We start from the raw sequence: 22,291 nt of genomic DNA, 5'->3' as shown, positions 1-22,291 counted from the left end.
CTTGTAGAAAGAATAACGACCATTTCTGACCCTACGAACTTCTGACAGGCCAGGCATGTCTGCTAACATGTAACGGCCTTTCTCAAGCATTTCGCTTGAGAAAATAATAAATATTGGCAGAGCGAGAGTTTCTTCCCGTTATATCTTCTTGTTAATGGTCTGTATTACAGACACTGGAAAAAGAGAGTAACAACGTTGCCTTCAATACGGAACAGGCGCTCGAAAGTTTTAAATAAACTTGAATAAAAAAGACATATTCCATGTGTCTCGACTATACAACGTTCTTCACGTTCCGCGCCCGTGTTCCCCAAGCACAGCGCGCTGACGTCAAAATAGCTGGGTTCTGTGACGCAGGCGAAGTGGGGGGTTCGAAAGCTTTAGGCCTGTCGTGGCCGGCGCCGCTTCTCCCCTCGTTCATAGGCCATGGACCCGGAGGGAACCCGGCCCATTATTCCTCCGTTCCTGTGGCTGGTCCAGAGGCGCCGCCGCTCTAAGCGTAGGCTCCTCCTCTTCCTGTTGCTGCTTGCCCTGCCCGCAGGTAAGAAACACCGGTTGTCGTCAGAGCTTGGGGCACCACTCTTCTTCAATAGTGAAAAAATATGAAGACACCAAATTGACCTATGTTGGCAGATTCTGCAAAAGAGATTCTAAGTTAGGCTTGTGAAGAAACTGTCAATATTTGTGGTCCGTCGTGAGCACATACTATATTTTGAAAGAGACAACTGTATCCACTGCTTGAAATGAAAATATAAAAGTGCAGGTACGAAAGTTGAAGTACTCACGATCATGGAGTGTCCATCGGTTTCCTTACTCACACGTTAAATGTATTGAAGCAAAGCTGAGAAGTGCTACCACTTTTTCAAATTAAAGAAGTGAGCATACTCATTAACTGACTGTACCTTACGAAATGTTTCATGCACTTTTCACAGAAGAGGTGGGAAAGCCAACAAATCATCAAGGAGAGTCGAATCAAAGGTCTGATTTGGCTCTAAGAACACTTGCACAAGCGAGCCTTGTTATGGCAGTGCTTTAGAGGCTGCAGTGCAAGCCTGAGGCATTTTTAAAAAGGCTACTTCAGTGGTTGGCACATGTGTGCTGCAGCTCACTTGTAGTATTTGATTTACAGGCCTTGGGTAAATGTAGTTCCATTAACTAGGGAACTATATGTAAATTAAACATACCAGTCAGGTATATGCCAATTGTACCATGTTTTAGGGAGAGCGCACAAACACTTTGCCACTGGTTAGCAGGGCAGAGGAGCACAGAGTTCTAATGCCAACAAAAACTGGTTCGGCAACAGAAGACCACAAGCATTTGCAATGCAATAGGTCTTGCATTTGCGAAAGTTTAAGCTATTGGCATTGTAAACGACAATGCCTTTTATTTATCTGTTTTGCTAATTAACACATAAATAAAAAGCATTGCCATTTACTATGCCAATAGATCAAACTCTTGTAAATGTAAGACCTATTTAATTTCAAAGAAGTGGGCGCCATTGTACCTGTCCGCTTGGAAAGTGAAAGCTTGCATGATGCGCTGAATGTTGCAGGAAAGCACGTTGTGCCTCCAGTAGGAGAAACTCATTAAAGCAAATAGTGCTTACTGATTAAAAAAGACGAACCATGTAGCAACCGAAGTAAAAGAGCCAGTCCCAATGGGAGGTTACAAATGAAGACAAGGAGGAACTAAGGAGGGATTAACAAGCCTATTAACAAATCAGAAGCCAGCATTTACAAGCCAATGACAAATATGGGCAGAGAGTGGGCGGGGCTTCAATTCCATACTCCAACACAGCATGCCAAAGAGCAGCGCATGCGCTGCCCAGGCTCGACCTTAAAAAGTGACACCAACCATGTAGTGAGTACGAGAAGCCCTACCTTGAAGGAGACATCAGTGTTGTCAGCCTACTCCTCTCCTGCCACGAGAATTCTGCATATATTGAGCCCACTAGTGGATCTAGCAACACAAATTATTTAAGAAGTTCTAAACGTGCTAGGTTTTACAGACCACCAATGTGGAAGAGCACTCTTGCAATATTCCAATAATTCAACATTTTCTGAGTGATCACTACTCTCCTAGTTGTGCGGGAATCTGAGCAATGATTGAAAGGTGAATTTGTAGGTTTCTGAGGCAGTTGAAATGACTTGGTTCTGAAATTTGGAAGGTCTCATTATTCAAAACAAAAGCCGCTGCTTCCTAATAAGGTACTTTTGAAAACATCCGTCCTCATTCAATAGGCAAATCCCTCAAGTTAAACAAATCACGTAAACAGCAGACCCTGGAAAACAATTACATATAGATACTAATGTTATGAAAACATATCACGATCAATTCAGAAATATCTCCACATAAGTGATGCAATAACTACCACAGACGCTGGTTTGTGGACTTTGTCACCAACAAAATTGTGCAGTAATGTAGATAATGGAAGTAAATGGCAATATGTGCATTTACTTTGTTCCTGCACTTACTTTGGTACAAATTCAAAGTTTTCAACAGGCCGAAGTCTTTAAATTTATTGAGAGAAAAAATCTATTTGACCAAATATCAGATTTTACAAAAAATGTGTGAACATCTCAAAATGACCCAGCCTGAAACTAAGAAATATTTGCCATAAAACACTAGAATTTGTATTTACTATTATGCACCTTCTGTTCCCAAATTAAACTGCTTTATGTACTGATATGAACATATACTGTGTAAATTCCCCAAAAACAGAATCATTTGCAATGATTAAACCTCACCTGAATGTGTACAGATCAGAATGACATGTATCCTCATCACAGGCGAAGGACGGACACTGCATGTCACAGATAATTCCAGTATGCCCAGAGTGATTTACACATGCAAAATGGATGGACTGCAGATGATAGCCTTATAGTTAAGAGGCATCCTATGCCAAACTGTCACCCGATGCCAATCAAGACTAGCATATGTCAGTGTAACCAACCACATGCAAGAATAGTCACCTTATGCCCTGCCATTCTCAAACCCTGCACTCAAGGATTCACAAGCATGGCTCTTGGGTCTACCTGTTACATGCATTCGTCTTGCAGTCCATGTTTTTGCCTTGCAAACTTTATCCCATTATACAAAAATAAAAAGGAAACTACCTGGAATGGGTGAGTTACTCACAGATGAACATGGGAATCTTGAGAATTCTTTTCTCTCTCTCGCTTTCATCTACCCTACCGCCACCTACCTTGGTGAACGCAACAGGCTTTAGGAGAAGAAAATATTTTAATTCGACAAAAAATCATGGAAATGGTGCCAAACATAGCAAGTAGCTCATTGAATTCGAATTATATATATTTTTTATATTAGTACATGAAGCCATGATGTTATAGTAACAAAAACAAAAGTCAAAGTATCAAAATGCAAAATTAAATCATGAACGGGGTGCTCTACTTGTACCTGACAAAGCCCCACTTGAGAGCTTTCCAAGCCACCAATGCATGGTCAAAATTGTACAAGGTACAAGAGTAGATAGGCCCAGACCCGAAGAAACAGCCCTTATAGTTGTATTTGTAGTTAAATAAGCCCTAAATCGCATCCTTCCTACTCAACCACTGCTTTCAAGTTTTTCAAGTCCAAGCGTGAGTTCACATTCAGGCTAAATGTTTGCTTTGCATTCTTGGATTTGCAGTCCTAATACTTTGCACGCATCAGAATGCGAGGCAACCAAAACTGAAATGTACAGGTTATATGTCCGTGGCCTGGGGAAAAGGGACTACTCTGCTTAGAACTGCTGCTACCATATGACTGTGCCATGTGCACCGAGACTTCCCTCATCAAAGCATACTGCACGATCTTTAGGTTTTAGTCGCAGGACACAATTGACAAGAGACCTTCAGCTGATAGGGGGCTTAAAATACTGATATCTTAACTAGACAAATGAAATGACATTCAGGAAAAGGAAAAAAATAAAGAGCGAGGAACGGGAGTAAAAGGGTAAAGATAAACCGAAAGGGAGAGTGAGCTGAGAACTGCAGGCGGAAAGAGGACAGAAATAAAGTGCAGAATTAAAAAGCATTGGCATAGCCAATAGGTCTCCCCTTTGGGACCTTATAAATATTTAGTTATGCACCACAATATCCTTACTGCAACAACATCAACTGTTGTATGGCTAAACACTTACAAGGTCCCAAAGGCGAGACCCATTGGCTATGCCAATGCTTGTTTTGGAAGGGGACTGGGGCTTATTGAGTGCCTCTTAGGTAGTTCTCGGCACAAGGACACCACCAATGCTCCGCCCCTCATCACACTGTGACATTAATTTGTACGTTGGCAGATTCGAATAAAGGCATTTGGCGGGTGGACGATTAAATTATCTCAGTGTGGCAATAATGGTAAAGAAATACTCAAATAAGAGTAAACGTATCGTAAAGTGAGATAATGCCCATTAATTGGTAGTGGCTTAAGTCCTTTTATATTCAATACCATCTGTTTGCCCATAATACTACAACTGGGATTGGCAGCGGAGCTATAAATAATTGCTTCTAATGCAAAAACCCAAATGGCAACTAATATTCTTAAACATCAGTCAAGTGTAACTTTTTAAATAAAATCCCAGTTTTTATTTGGAATTGTTAGTACAGACATACTAAAACACCATCCCGAATAAATGTGCCGACCATCTTTCAGTTAGAACCTTAGGGCAAGTGGCGCTGAGGGCCATTAACAACCTCTGGGTTGTTAATGCGGATAGACTGCGCACTGCTAAGAGCCAATAATTAAACAAAGGTGGATGCGTGGTGAGAAATAAGCCTATTAAGTAAGCATGGCAGAGCGGATGAGGGATGAGTGTACACTGCCACGAGTTGAAAAATAAATATACGCTCACCAGGCACGTGGGAACACTGAAGGCAGATTGGTAACTATGCACGATTGGGGATTGCTCGAATATTGTGGGGAGAGGATACATAAATAGAAACCGGAGAATAAATACCTAATGACACCAGCAATAAGCACAGCTAAGCATGCATTTAAGTAGCATTTAAATAGGCAGGCGGAAGTGGGCGGCGAGGGGGAGACTGATGCAGCAGAGCGCGGGGGAGAGGCAGTAATAGCCAGGATGGATGAATGATGAGTGAGCGGAAGTCATATGTTTACGGCCTCCTCCAGGCTTGTGAGGGAGATAGAGGGAAATCAAAGAGGAAGAGGTACGGAGTGGCATTATTAGCTGCACGGGCTAAATAAATAATCAAGGGCAATAAAGGCGCGTTGGTCGTTGAGGCAATACATAGGGCACCAGGCCTGGAAAGTGACTGGGAAAAGTCAGAGGCCAGAGGGGTGAACTGTGGACAGGGAAGGGCGAATAAAGGAAAAGATGTAAATGCGAATGAGTAGTGGTTAAAAATTGAGGCGTAGAAAGACTTTAACCAGGGCTAGGTAAGCATATACAGTAACAGCGACCCTGCGGTCCACCATTCTTAACTGTCCCAGTGTCAGTGTCACACAGGAACTGTATTTCTCTTTAGCAACAATAGGGGGCGAAGGGACATATGGACTATGTTATAGAATGAGATGATAGGGGATTGTAGTGTATTGGTGGAGTCTTGGGAAAAAGACGGAGACAAAGGTGATTGTGTTCTGTATGCTGGGGTTTTCTGTTAATAAATTGGAAAGTGCAACAAACCAGTGCAGGAGTACTTTATAACGGAATGGTGACAAGTTATGGAAAACCCCAGTGAACCCACATTACAAAGGGAAGTGTCTGAACAATAAAAAGGGCTCTGACGCTCAGGCGTGTGAAGAATTAAGACTATAAAGGAGTTAACTTGCAGAACAGGGACGTCTATCGGATTACACAGGACATCATCAATGCGGCGTGTTTGTGAGTACAATCAGTAAAGTGAATCGCATCTGGAAGCCGTATAACCTTGAACATTAAAAAAAAAAAGGTTATTTGCCTTACTCATGGCTCGTGCATCGCACAAAGGTGGTTTCTGAGCGTTCCTAGCAAGTCCCGAATAAAGCACCACAGAAGACTCTGCACGTGACCGACTCTACGGAGGAAGGTAGAGACACCTGGTAGAATAAACAATGCAGCACCATTTGGAGCACAGGAAATGAAAGAGCACGATCGTAAAAAAACTAATCGCAAGTGGTGACGTAAGTGGTGTGCACGCACATCACCGCAAGTGCTACCTTGCCGGCCACCAGCTTGCTATTAGGCGCACACGCTCTTGTGCGCATTCTAGCAAGCTGATCGCCCGCAAAGTAGCATTTCTCAGAGCACCTACTAAATGTCTCGGCGAGTCAGCGCATGCGCTGGATCAGGCCGAGACATAAAAACTAGCTACAAGGTTTGGCTCACCAAAATCGCGAATTATCAGCAGCTTGAAAAGATGTTCATAGTCCTTCCTGGCCACCTTCCCCATTCTTCTGCTAAAGATGTCCTCAAGGCATGGACAAGTACAGCAAAAAACGGAATGCTGACAGTTAGAAATGGGGGTCTCTAGTTAGCTGAGGTAGGCACCTTAGTCCAAATAGGGAACCTTGTTTCTAGTCAGGGTTAGGAGGGATACACTCTTGGATAACCCCTGCTCATCCCCTGGTAGCTTGGCACGAGCAGCCAGGCTTATCTCCAAGGCAATGTGTAAAGTATTTGCAACCACATAACACCACAAATGGACACCACACTAGTTTCAGAAAAATAGAGGTATCTTTATAAAAAGGAATACGATGCTGGTTATTAGGACAGCAATCACTTGCAGATTCTTGCGGTAACAATGAGCAATTCACAATCTCTAATGCAGTCCTAATGCAATGCTATGCAGTTAGTAATGCAGTTCATAATGTAGTAATAAGACAGTTCTTAATGCAAGAATCAGGCAGTTTGTAATGCAAGACTAATGCGGTTGGTAATGTAAGAATCAGGCAGTTCGTAATGCAACAATAATTTTGTTCGCAATGCAAATATCAGGCAGTTCGTAATGCAAGAATAATGCGATAAGCCAATCTGCATGTTCAACACGGGCACCACTAGGCCCCAACAGCAGAGACAACGGTTGTAAGCTTACAGGCGTGGCCCCGGTACTGCTGGGCAGGTACCGGCCATTCGGGGACTCGGCGCGTGTAACGCGGTGCAGCGTGAGAGAGACCGGAGCACTCCTGTACTCTTCCTGCTCGCCTCCCCAGGCCCTACACGCTGGCAGCTCCCGACCAGAGTCCAAGCCTTACCTGGGGCGGGGGTGCGCTGCCTCTCTCTCTCTCTCTCTCTCTCCGCTCATCGGACATCCTGGTGGGCAATCACGATCATGTTGCGGCTCTGTTGCTAGGCAACGCTGTTGCCGGATGGGCTACAGCGCTGCTTTCTCCGTTGATGATCTTGGGCAGATTTCTTTCGTAGAACAACGATCTCGATCCCTTTCACTTTGTAGCTTCCTTAGCTTTAAGAAATCCTTTACCACATTGTGTCTCGGGCTGGCGGCATTGATCTTTCCTCACAGCCTCAGTTACAATGACGTCTCAGACTACAAACAGCAATGCAGCAGCGTGGTGATTTTTCACGCTGCGGAGGCCGTGAGGTCACAGGGCTCCACGGACCACACAGCAGTCTCAGGTGTGCAAAAAGCACACACACACAGCCTCGCTGAGACACACTTGGAAACTTTTATGTTCCTGAGTTTCCACAACAGGGAAGCAGCTCTCCTCGGGCCCTTGGAGACAAGTAACCTCAGGACACAGCACACAGCAAAGTCCTCTCAAGCAAGGGGACACAGCAAAGTCCCTTGTCCTCTCCTTAGTCAAATCAGCAAACTGCAGGCAAGCCCCTGAACACACAGCAAGGGCAGTCCTTCTCTTCAGTCTCTTCAGCTGTTCTACTTTGGCAGAGGTTCCTCATGATCACAAAGTAGTTTCAATCCTTTTTCAGTATGGATTTCAGTCTTGAGTTCAGGGGTTTCAGCTCTTACATTTATACCCCTAAATGCCTTTGAAGTCTTTGTGTTCAGGGGGCTCTGACCCCGGTCCAAACCAGACTGGGTGTCTTCCTGCCAGTGCACACCCTCCTCCTTTGATAGTCCGGGTCTGAGGCCCAGACGTTCAGCAGGAGGTAGAGCCATCCTTTGGTAGTAGCAACACAGCCCTCTTCACATCCAGGGGGCTACTTCTCCCCCACATCAAACGCAGGACAGCCTGTTGCTGTCTCACCTACTCCTCCCTGGGATCAGGACACTTCCCAGACCCTGTCACATCCAAACCTAGGCAGGCAAATTACAACCAGGCAGAGGCACACAGGATGGTTTAAGACAAGAAACCAGCCACTTCTAAAACTGTGGTTTCTAAACATACAATTCAAAAACCATCTACACAGAAAGATGTGTTATTAAATTCTGAGTTCAGACACACCAAACTACATCTCTCCATCTTATGCCTATGGGAAGATATGCTGGAAATGTGGGACACATCATTCCCCATTCTGTCTTATGGTCAAGATGTCCTTGCAACAGTGAAAAACAAATTTGGCAGTATTTCAATGTCGGGACATGGTACACATCTCCATACATGTCACACCTTTCACATACACTGCACCCTGCCCAGGGGGGTACCTTGGGCCTACTATAGGGGTGTCTGATGTGCATATAAAGGGAATGTAAGGCCTGGCAAGTGGGTGCACTTGCCAGCACAAAAAGGCAGTTAACAAACTGTGCGCAGGCACTGCATCGGCAGGCCTGAGATCTCTTCTTAGGGCTACTTGTGTGGGTGGCACAATCAGTGTTGCAGGCTCACTAGTAGCATTTACATTACCAGCCCTGGCACACATAGTGCGACTTTTCTAGGGACTTCACTGGTAGGGCAAACATACCAATTATTGACAACCAATTACCATAACACTTTATACAGGGAACACTTGCACTTTGACACTGAACAGCAGTGGCAAAGTGCCCAAAGCATCTAAGCCAGCAAAACAAAATCCATCACAGTATCAAAAATAGAGGAGGTAAAGGCAAAAAGTCAGGGGTAATCACACCAAGAAATGCCAGGTCTAACCCTGTCAAGAACAAGAACCGAGGCCAAACAGCAGAGACGCTCAAGCATGCTGTGATCCAGGGCAAATCTCCTAGTGGCTGTAAAGGGAATATGTTTATTTTCCCACAAAGTTATGCAACTCACCGGCACGTGATATTATGTAAATGAGAGTGAAAGATGAAAGTCTTCCCTCACAGTGCTTCAGCTCTTGGTAACCCAAGTGCAGGTGTTTAAAAACAGGCAATGAGTCCTGAGTGGGATTCGCAACCAGTAATGAGTCTCAGATGAATTTCAGAGCAGTCTAAAGTGAGCGCACGCACACTCACACATGCAGCTTCCCTTTCTGTGTGCAGAGTTACATGGTTATAGTACATTCAAACCCTGGGGCTAACTACATTAAAACACGACATTTCTCTGCATTATCCCACGTAAAATAAAACAATCACCTAGTAATGCACGCATACACCCAAAAAGTTCACAGCAAAACTGAAGTCACAAACATTACTGTCAAGGACTTTATAAGCTTTGCAGAGTCAAAAGTGTTTAGCTTTTTTTTTTTTTAAAGTAAAATAACATTTTAGTTTCAATTCTCATAGAAAAGCCACATGTAGATAAAGGAGATTGAGGGGAGCAGGAGGTAATAATGGCGTAGAGATGGAGTGGGCGGCAAAAAACATGGATGAGCTCCTCGGTGCATGCTCCCCCCAGAGTGAATAATTGGGGGACTGCTTAAGTCACTCATGCCCCCGGGAAGTTCACAGAGCCTTCAAACTCCCTTACCAGCGTTCGCATCTAGCTTAATGGCAGAGACGCTCAATCATGCTGTGATCCTGGGCAAATAACATAATCTCCCGTGCCTGTAAAGGGACTATGTGTCAGTAATGCAGCGGGTGCCCATGTAAAGCGCTCTCATACAAGTCTAGTTTTCGCTATACAAAACTGCTAAAAATAATAAAAATACAAAGGTCCACTTACATAAATGGCACATTGAAAAATGAGACACTAGATGCAAAGTACGTGCCCATTCACCGCCTGGTTATGAAAATGACTGCGTTTGTGACAGAGGATGGAAGCAGCGACGGACATAATGCAACTTAAAAAAAGAAAGTTCTCTAGAACACTGATGAAGAAACTGACAGTAAGAAGACTGCTTGGCCGGGGCTCCTTCGTGTTGACCGGAAGTGAACTACGGCAGAGTAAACGACTTAGAGGGCAGCAAAAAAGAGCGACGCAGCACCTAACCAATAGTTAGTAGCAGGCGGGAATAACATGGTTTTGGTGAAAGCAATAGGCCTTGCAGACACCGCATGCGCACTAATGCTCGACCTAAAAATCTGGGGATGACCCTACAAAAGGCCAGGCCCAACAGACAGCATGCAATAATTCTTTATCTTAGGAAGGTAGTAGGATATTGTGTGACTACTTGTGGGAGGGGTGAAACCCTACTAAAGCAACAACCATAATTCCTGTCATGGTGAAGTCACAAGCAAACCCCAGATTAACCTGTGCTTTATGCCCTGGTAGCTTGGCACACAACAGTCAGACGTAACTTAGTGGCAATGTGTAAAATATTTGTGCAGCACTCGAAACACTAATAAAGTGACACAACACAAGAAAAATCCCACTGAAATTTAGAAAAATAGAGTAAAATGTAAAAAATTATTTGAGACCAAAATAACTAAAATCCAATCAGAACTGGATATATATAATTTTAAAGATTTAAGTAAAAATAATCATAGAAGAACAAAGCGTCAGCTGTGGTTTTCTGGTCGTGCTGGACCGGGACAAAGTCACAAATTTAGGCCCGCCGCAGTACATCATGGGCTAGGTACAGGGGCAAAGTTAGGCCTGCTGTACAAAGTACCTGAAATCCTGGTTGCAGAGCCTTGCAAGATCCTGCCTTGAGGGTGTGTTATGCAGCAATGTTTCCGTGGTGCTTTGAGAGGTGATGTGCAATCTGTTGTGGAGGATGCGATGCAGAGGCTGTTCCAAGGAGCTGCAGGTCTACGATGCAAAGTCCTGCGTTGAGGATGCATTGCGCAGCTATTTAAACGAGGAGCTGTGGAACTTCGCTGCAAAGTCCTACTGTGGGGGGTTCGGGGTGCTGCAAAGTGATGCATCAGGAATGCGTCGCACAGCGGAGTTTGGATGCGGTGCTGTGACATGCGTTTTGCTGTGTTGGTTCTGCCCAATGAACCACAGCTGAGTTGGCAGAGCACCTTCAGGCCCACTTCCAAGGGTCCAGGACTGAGGTAGCACCACTTGGAAGAAAGGACTCACAGACTAGAGAATCCAGGTGCAGGGTTAAATGTGGTTGGAGCCTTTTCTGTTCCAGAGGCTCTGATCAGGAGGGCAGCCAACTAGCCCAAGGAGTCACTCTTGTGGTCCCATGTGCAAAATACAGGTCTAGTACTTTTCACTTAGGCAGCATAGCACCACAGTAGGGGTCCTTTTTGTAGAACAGCACAGCAGACCTATTGTGTCTCCCACAAGTCCAGAGCCTAGGTCTAGGTCTGAGGATCAATTATTTATACCTGGTGCTCACTTTAAAAATGGAGAAGATTCTGGAGGTTTCCACTCCCAGAGGTCCTCGGAATTTCCTGCCTTCCTGCCCTGGCCCCAGCTTGCCTAGGGTCACAAAAGACTAGTGTCAAACCTGTTTGTGAATGTGTTAAAGCAGAGCCTTTGTGATGTGCAAGTGTGGTAGGTGACATCTACTCCCCCCCCTTAAAGTCAGAAATGGCCCATCCTGCCTACACGTATTCCTCTTTGTCTCTTTGTCTGGGAGGACCAACTGCCAGCTATACCTTGTCATGTGACCCAGGATACAGACTGCAGGCACCAAATGGTTAAGACAAGAAAATGCTAACTTTCTAAATGTAAAACAACAAAGAATTGCCAATACTGATAATACATCAAAACATTTCTTCACAATGCATAGAAAAATATCTATAACACCCTCAAGCCTTATTTTGAATTTATTATAGCAATTTATATACTTTTCAGTTCAAAATTATTACTTTTTTTTATATACCGAAAAACTTTATCAAAAAGAGAGACAAAAATAGACATTTTAATACACCCAGCCATACGATTATTAAATACAAAATGACCACACTCTAAAATCCATTCCTACTTTCTGCTCACATACCCCCTTCAGCAAGCATTTATAACCCACACAAAGCAACAGACATACAGAGAACATCAACCTGGCCACCCAAACTTAATGGCGTCAATTTGCAATGCCAGGGATAGCAGCCACACATCAGCCACCTATTAAATACAATAGTCCTTTCCAGTGCACTGCACATAAGATCACTGAAATGTAAATGAAATTTACAGTGCACAAAAGTAGCCACAAAAATTAACCAAAGATTGTTTGGCACAAAACATGCAAGGTCGACGCGTTTCGAGCCCACTTCTTGAGGGGCTCTCTTCAGGACCAAAATAACTGAAATGAAAAACAAACAACAAAGTCTTATTATCTAAAAACACAAGTGCTTCTTCAGCAATGAACAACAACCTACCTCGACCAGTGTATGCTAGCTTACCTCTAATATGTGAATATCAATCCGCTAATAGTTAAAGAAGTTTGTAAATGAAGTATCTAAAGAAGGAATAAAGAGAACAAAGTTTTGTTGAGTGTAGTGTTTGTCATGCAGTAGAGTGGTGCAACATCTCATACAATGTAATGCTGTACAGTGGAGTATATTTTTTGTGTGAAAGCATAGTGCTTGGTAGGGTGGTGAAGTATAGTTAGTGTTATCTAGTTAGCAAGCTGACGAGTGTGTAATGAGGTCTGCTACTTATAACATTTTGAAGATGGTGGATAAATTGTAAATGAAAGTTATAACTATAACTAGAATTTTTTAAGTTTGTGAAGTTTAAACTGGGTTTGTATAGGGAGAATACATTTTCCTACTTAAGCTTTAACCTTTGTTTTTCTTCTTTGAATTTCAATGTTTTTTAAAAGTTTTTTTTTAATAAAAATGAGTTTCAAAGTGTAGAGTCCAGTGTTTCAAGTAGAGAGTTAAGTGGTTTGTCGTACAGTACAGTGGAGGAGATTGTTGTAAGTTCTCTTGCCATAGACTGGAGTATTGTAGATTGGATTTGAGCTGAGGAGAGTAGTATATCGTACAGTGTAGTACAGTTTTATATAGTGTTGTGGGATGGTGTCTCATGAAGGGGAGACTGGAGCAGCTAGTTGTACAATGGAATGGCCTGTCGAACCGTGGGGTAGGGTGTCGTAGACTGTCAATGGAGTGGAGTGTTTTAGAGTGGATTAGGGAAGGTTGACCAGATTCTCAAAATAAAAAACAGGGACAGTACATAGACATATAAGTAGGACTACAGTTTGCAGTAACCATCAACACAAAAGTAGGACTATTTGACAGCTGTCATAGACATAGAAAAAGGACCACAATGACAGCTCCCTCCACAGACCGAGATGACGCATTACAGACAACAAATCTGAGGTCTTTCATTGGCACCCCTCTCCTTTACACAGCAGCATTATTACTTTTTATTACATTTACACTTTTAAGGACTATAGCATAGATTTGCCTAAAATCAATAAAACTCACAGGCTAGCAAACGCCAGATTTACTAGCTTTATCAACGTTCATTTCTATAACTGCGCGTCAGCACCACGTAAAGTACAACTCACTAATGTTGCTTAGTTGCTCATGACAGAAAAGCATGGGAGGTAAACTACGGATTGCTAAATTGCCAAAGGGCAGCCATGGACCAATGTAAGAAAAACACTTCTCTCCAGCTATTACTGTCTTAGGGTCTTAAGGGTCGCAAAGGCTGGCCGACCACACAGTCCTCCCACATTTGCGTGGTCACTGCTGGGATGTCATGTTACCTTACTGGGGTATGTATAGTGCACTCTAGCCATTGGTATAATCTCATAGCGCAACAGGCGTTAATAATGCTCCTTTAAGTCCTTTCCAGCTAAACAGTTTGCTGTGATCTGAAAGGTCAGTCAAAAGGTCAAAATCATAGCTTTGATATGGAGAACACAGAGCATGCATCAATTGGTTATGAATAAAACATGCAATGAGCAATACATTAATCCTTGCACGGTATGCATAAGGGCTACTGAAAAGTTTGTATGGCTATGAATACAAGCTACAGGACGAAGAAATATTGTTTTATCCAAAGTAGAATCGTTTGGTAAGAGACATGGACTAGACAACTGAAGATCTTTTGGATTGCCACCTGGACAGAATGCTTGCTCGTGAAATTGAAAACTGCTGATGCAAGCAATAGATGCACAACTTCCATGTGCAACTGACGAGCTATTCATTACAGATCTTTAGCTAAGTGAAATTTATTGACTTTGGGAATGTGCAATATCTAGGCTACTGATACAACTAAAAGACCACTAACGCAAGCAAAGGGCATGATAAGGGAATGTGCAATGTTCAATCAATATGTTCTTGGTATATGAAACAGAGACGCTATTGCCACATATCCACTTTTAGTAAATATGTTTAAATAATGCAACAAAAGGGGACATTTTGTACAATCTGAAAAACATGTTGGAAACAATGAGCAGATTTATTAGCCAAGGCAGGTTCAACCTGAAGCCACTGAATGAAGGCCTCAAATAGCGACTCAGCCTTTTACCTGATCACCAGTGTTCCGTTTCCTAGGATTTCTGTTCTGATCTTGGAACTGGTAGAAATGAATGGTTGGAGCTTGAGAAGGACGTTGGGGACCTCCTCACCACATGTGTTATCGGACACTCATCCTAACATTCAGAAATACTTAAAAGTTTTTGTTTCGTGTACTTCTAGGTGGGACATCTGGGGGAGCAGCAAACACAGCCTCCACAGATCACAGAAGCTCAGAAAGTTCATAAACTGGGGTTGCAACGTAATATCACTATTTCCTCCTCTAGCGAAGATTCAGTTTAGATGATATGCAATTGTTCAAATATGGCTGGCACGATGACGTAGGTGGCGTTTCGTGTAAAAAGAGAAGGAAATCCCAAGGAAAAATGTCCCTCTTCAAAGGATTTCCCTTCCTACTACAGCACTCACCTCAGTGACGACACACGCCGTAAACAGTGCAAAGAGAGCATGCGCGCGCATACTCAACTGGAACAATTTTAAAACGGGGACATTTCTGTGTTTAACCTGGACACTGTTTGAAAACAGGGACATTTGAGTCACTTGGAGAAAAGTGTCTGGACACGGAGACACTTCTCCAAAAACGGGGAACGTCCTGGGAAAACGGGGATGTCTGGTCACCCTAGATTAGGGTGAAGTGGAGTGTCATAGAATGAAGTATCGTCAAGTGGAGGAGAGTGTTGTAGAGTGGAGTGCCATGTCATAGTAGCGTGGTGTATCATAGAGAGAAGTTGAGTGGTGTGTTGTCAAGTGTCATACAGTTTAGTACAGTGACATTCAGTGAAAGGGCATAGAGTGGAGTAGAGTGTAGTACAGTGTTGTTGAGTGGAATTGCATACAGTGGAGTACAAATTTGGACAATGGAGTGGCATAGAGCAGATTATAATACAGTGGTGTAGATTAGAGTGGAGTGGGGTAGTTCAGAGTCGAGTAAAATATCATAGAGTGGAGTAAAGTGTTGTAGACTATAGTCGCATGGAGTGCAGTAGAGTGGAGTGGTGAGGCATACAGTTGAGTAAAGTGCCATACATTGGAGTACTGTGTTGTACAGTAGAATGTAGTGGGGTGTTGTACCATATTGGAAAGTAATGCAGAGTAGAGTGGCATACAGTCTAGTTGATTTTTGTAGAGTGTAGTTGTGTATAGTACAGTACTGTGTTATAGAGTGTGGAATAGTGGATTGGCATACAGTATTATAGAGTACAATGACATTGAGTTGCATGAGTGGAGTTGTGTACAGTAGATTAGTGGAGTAGAGTGGAGTACTGTTAGAGTAGAGTGGAGTGAAGTGGGGAGCGGTGGAGTGGCATAGAAAGAGTTGTATATAGTGTTGCATAGAGGACTAGAGTGTCATAAAGTGGAGTGGAGTAGAGTATTGTACCATCTCAGACCGTTATATACAGTATTGTACAGTGGAGTGAAGGGGTATAGACAGGAGTAAAGTGTTGGTGACATACAGTGTAGTAGAGTATTGTAGTGGAGTTGCATAGAGTACAGTAATGTGCAAAACAGTTGAGCTGCGTAGTGTGGATTTTTGGGAGGTAAAGTCTCATACATTGGAGTAGCGTAGACTGGAGTGGTGTAACATAGATTGGAGTAAACTACAATAGGGTGTATTGGTGTCATAGAGTAGAGTGGCATGGAGTGGAGCGTACTGGCGTTGCATAGGTAGTGAACTGTTATAAACTGGAGTGGGGTCTCATACAGTGGAGTGGATTGTTGTGTTGTATCGAAAGGTGTTGTGTAGTGAAACAAAGTGTTGTACATTGGAATATACAGGCATACATCGGAGTATAGAGTTGGACAGTGGAGACTTTGAGGATAGTCTGGAGTAGAATGTAGTAGAGCGCATTGACGTGTGGTAGACCTTTATAGAGTGAAGGAGAGTGTCATACAGTTGAGCAGCTTGGAGTACTGTACATTAGTGGCATATCTTGGATAACCGTAAAGTGTAGTAGCATACAGTGGAAGAGCGTCCAATGGAATACTGTTCAGTGCAGTGTAAAAGAATGGAGTGCCATAGAGTGAAAATAGCGTAGAGTGGAGTAGGGAACAGTGGATACGCGTAGAGTGGGATTTCATACGTTGAAGTGGCATAGCATAGAGCTGAGGAAACTGTTATATTTTGGAGTGACGTCTCAGACAGTAGAGTGGAGTGGAAATGCCCCCATGCTCTATGAAGTTCTATGGACATCAGTTTAAGTAGGAGACTGGCACCTTCTGATGCTTTGGTAATGATATATACCACTCCCTTTCTGATCTCCTTAAGCTCAGTCTGTTGAGAGCAGTCGCTGCCCTACGGCTCCAGACTGCTTTCTGTAAGACGCTTCCCCTCACTGTGCAAGGGCAGGTCATGCTGTCCAAAATTGTGAAGCTCCCGCGGCTGCTCTACTATGCTCTACGTCTTCACAAATTCGCCTTTATTTGTCCCCTGCAGATATCCCTTTGCAGACCCTGGGGAATTTTTGGACAACAACAGGAATAGAAGGTCCTGAACTGTGGAACTCACTGGGCCTGACCACACTAAGGGACCTCTTTCATGGGGATAATCTGATCCCCGGTGACCGCCTGTCGGACCAGACCGGCCTCCTGGCATGGCACTTTCTCATGCACAGATGCTTGGTTCTCAAGCTCGAGTGCTATGAAATCCTCCACTGGAACTCTCTGATACTAGCCAGGATCCATAAAATGTACCCAGCGGCATGGCCTTCATGCCCCTGAAGCCCTACCTCTGAGGCTGAAGAGATAGGATGACGGTCACACTCCTTTTTAGGTCTCTGATCCAGCGCATGTGCTGATCTGGCCGAGACATTTAATAGGTGAGTTTTCAAAGTGCTACTGGCTTGCCACTCGCTTGCATTCATGCGAGCATGCACGCGCGTAGCCGCTATCTGTCCCCTCCGTTACGGGTCATTAAGTTGCTTGTTTTTATTTCCCGTGCTTTCCCCTCTGCCTCAATCCGATCACTTTCACTTTCGTTTGAATCCAAATGTAAATTACCATGGTGTGAAAACTTTTTCAAGTTGCATCAAAATAGACTTATTATTAGTCTTATGAATATTCTTATTGGTCTCAAACTTTGTAGTCTCTTCCGTGCACGACCACCTATTTACTCTGCTCGTCAATGCCTACCAATTATACAAATTGGTATCGGGCCTAAGCCAATTGCTCCCAACACGCAACTTGCATGGATTACAGTATACACACACAGACCCACACACACCCACACCCACACATAACCACACATACACAACCACAAACACACCCACACACACAAAACCACACTAACAACCACACACACAACCACACAGAACCACACACACAACCACACACAGAACCACACACACAACCACACACTCACAACCACACACAGACAACCACACACACACACAACCACACACACACACACAACCACACCCACACACAACCACACACACACACACAACCACCCACACACAACCACACACACACCCACACACACATCCACACACACACCCACACACACAACCACACACACCCACACACAGCCACAACCACACACACAACCACATACAGAACAACAACCACACACACAACCACACACACAACCACACACACACCCAGACACAGACAACCACACACAGACAACCACACACAGACAACCACACACAGACAACCACACACACACAACCACACCCACACAACCACACACACAACCACATACAGAACAACAACCACACACACAACCACACACACAACCACACACACACCCAGACACAGACAACCACACACAGACAACCACACACAGACAACCACACACACACAACCACACCCACACAACCACACCCACACACAACCACACACACAACCACACACACACGTACACCACACACAAATCCAACACAACCACACACAACCACACACACCCACACACCACATACACACAACCACACACAACCACAAATGCACACCACCACACACAATCACACACACACAATCACAAACACACAACCACACACACAACCACACACGCACAGCCACAACCACACACACAAACACAACCGCACACACAACCACACACACACCCACACACACACCCACACACACAACCACACACACCCACACACAGCCACAACCACACACACAACCACACACAGAACAACAACCACACACACAACCACACACACAACCACACACACACCCAGACACAGACAACCACACACAGACAACCACACACAGACAACCACACACACACACAACCACACCCACACACAACCACACACACAACCACACACACGTACACCACACACAAATCCAACACAACCACACACACCCACACACAACCACATACACACAACCACACACAACCACAAACACACACCACCACACACAATCACACACAATCACACACAACCACACACACACAACCACACACGCACAGCCACAACCACACACACAAACACAACCACACACAGAAACACACACAACCACCCACACAACCGCACACACACAACCACACATACAGACAACCACACACAACCACACACACAACCACACACACAATCACACACACCACACACACAGCCACACACACCCACACACAAACACACAACCACACACACACACACACAACCATCCACACACACAACCACGCACAAACCACATACAGTACCACACACATAACCACACAAACACACACAACCACATAACCACACACATAGCCACACACACACAACCACACACAACCACAACCACACACATAACCACACACACAGAACCACACACACACAACCGCACACAACCACACACATAACCACACACACACACAACCACACACACAACTACACCCACCACCATACACACATACAACCACACACCCACCCACACACACAGCCACTCACACAACCACAACTACAATCAATCAACAATTAACAGAATTTGTATAGCACAATACTCACCCGTTAGGGTCTCAAGGCGCTGAGGGGGGGGACGCTACTGCTCGAACAGCCAGGTCTTGAGTTGTTTCCTGAAGGAGAGATGGTCCAGGGTCAGCCGTAGGTGAGTGGGGAGGGAGTTCCATGTTTTGGCTGCCAGGTAGGAGAAGGATCTTCCTCTGACGGTGGATTTGCGGATTCGTGGGACGGAGGCGAGGGCGAGGCTGGCGGAGCGGAGTTGGTGGGTGGGTGTGTAGAATGTGAGTCGGCTGTTGAGGTACTTCGGGCCCTTGTTGTGGAGAGCCTTGTGTGCGTGGGTGAGGAGTCTGAATGTGATCCTCTTGCTCAACTACACACAACCACACACACAACCACAAACACACAACCACAAATACACAGCCACAGACACACACACAAAACCACACACACACACAACCACACACAACAACACAAACACACAACCACACACACCCCCACAAACCCAACCACGCACACAAACCTACACACAACCACACACACACACAGCCACACACAACCACCCAACCACACACACAACCGCACACACAACCACACACACACTCAGCCACACACACACAGCCACACACAACCACCCAACCACACACACACAACCGCACACACAACCACACACACACTCGCCCACACACACACTCAACCACACACACACACAACCACAAACACACAACCACAAACACACAACCACAACCACACACAACCACACCCAAACCCACAACCACACACACAACACAATCACACACACCACACACATAAACCACCCACAAACACACAACCACACACACCCACACACACACCCTGACACACAACCACCCACACACACAACCACACAACCACACACATTACCACACACACACACAACCACACACACCCTGACACACAACCACACACATAACCACACACACACACAACCACACACAACTACACACACACACAACCAAACACAACTACACACACAACCACACACACATAACCACACACACAACCACACACACAACCACACACAAACCACACACACACACAACTACACACACAACCATACACACATACAACCACACACCTATACAACCACACACCCACCCACATACACAACCACTCACACAACCACAACTACAATCAATCAACAATCAACAGAATTTGTATAGCGCGCTACTCACCTGTTAGGGTCTCAAGGCACTGAGGGGGGGAACGCTACTGCTCGAACAGCCAGGTCTTGAGTTGTTTCCTGAAGGAGAGATGGTCCAGGGTCAGCCGTAGGTGAGTTGGGAGGGAGTTCCATGTCTTGGCTGCCAGGTAGGAGAAGGATCTTCCTCCGACGGTGGATTTGCGGATTCGTGGGACGGAGGCGAGGGCGAGGCTGGCGGAGCGGAGTTGGTGGGTGGGTGTGTAGAATGTGAGTCGGCTGTTGAGGTACTTCGGGCCCTTGTTGTGGAGAGCTTTGTGTGCGTGGGTGAGGAGTCTGAATGTGATCCTCTTGCTCAACTACACACAACCACACACACAACCACAAACACACAACCACAAATACACAGCCACAGACACACACACAAAACCACACACACCCACACACACAACCACACACAACACAAACACACAACCACACACACCACCACAAACCCAACCACGCACAAACCTACACACACAACCACACACACAGCCACACACAACCACCCAACCACACACACACAACCACACACGCAACCACACACACACTCAACCACACACACACTCAACCACACACACACTCAACCACACACACACTCAACCACACACACACACAACCACAAACACACAACGACAACCACACAACCACAACCACACACAACCACACCCAAACCCACAACCACACACACAACCTCACACACACCACACACATAAACCACACACACAGCCACACCCACACACACACAATCACACAACCACACACCCACCCACACAACCACACCCACCCACACACACAACCACACACACAACCACACACACCCTGACACACAACCATCCACACAACCACACACACACACACAACCACACACATAACCCCACACACACACACACCACACACAACCACACACACAACCACACACACCCTGACACACAACCACCCACACAACCACACACACAACCACACACACACGTACACCACACACAAATCCAACACAACCACACACACCCACACACAACCACATACACACAACCACACACAACCACAAACACACACCACCACACACAATCACACACAATCACACACAACCACACACACACAACCACACACACACAACCACACACACACACAACCACACACACACAACCACACACAACTACACACACAACCACATACACATAACCACACACACAACCACACACACACACAACCACACACAGCCACAACCACACACATAACCACACACACATAACCACACACACAGAACCACACACACACAACCACACACAAACCACACACACACACAACCACACCCACAACCATACACACATACAACCACACACACACACCCACCCACCCACACTCACAACCACTCATACAACCACAACTACAATCAATCAACAGAATTTGTATAGCACGCTACTCACTCACCCGTTAGGGTCTCAAGGCGCTGAAGGGGGGACGCTACTGCTCGAACAGCCAGGTCTTGAGTTGTTTCCTGAAGGAGAGATGGTCCAGGGTCAGCCGTAGGTGAGTGGGGAGGGAGTTCCATGTCTTGGCTGCCAGGT

At 45.1% G+C, this 22,291-nt stretch overlaps 1 protein-coding gene across 1 annotated transcript in view; it reads left to right on the top strand.

The window, feature by feature from the left end:
* Positions 1 to 365: 365 nt before the first annotated feature.
* The window catches only part of ZPBP (zona pellucida binding protein), a 787,854-nt gene continuing 765,928 nt past the window's right edge, over positions 366 to 22,291 (top strand). The window contains exon 1 of the mRNA XM_078685833.1: positions 366 to 538. Within this exon, the coding sequence (XP_078541959.1) occupies positions 424 to 538 (115 nt within the window). The 5' untranslated portion in view covers positions 366 to 423. The remainder of the gene's footprint in view (positions 539 to 22,291) is intronic.

This window comes from Lissotriton helveticus, chromosome 4_1, assembly GCF_964261635.1.
Source record: "Lissotriton helveticus chromosome 4_1, aLisHel1.1, whole genome shotgun sequence".
In the NCBI taxonomy this organism is placed as follows: domain Eukaryota; kingdom Metazoa; phylum Chordata; class Amphibia; order Caudata; family Salamandridae; genus Lissotriton; species Lissotriton helveticus.
The sequence above is the reverse complement of the archived record's forward strand: the minus strand, read 5'-3'. Positions and strand labels throughout refer to the sequence as shown.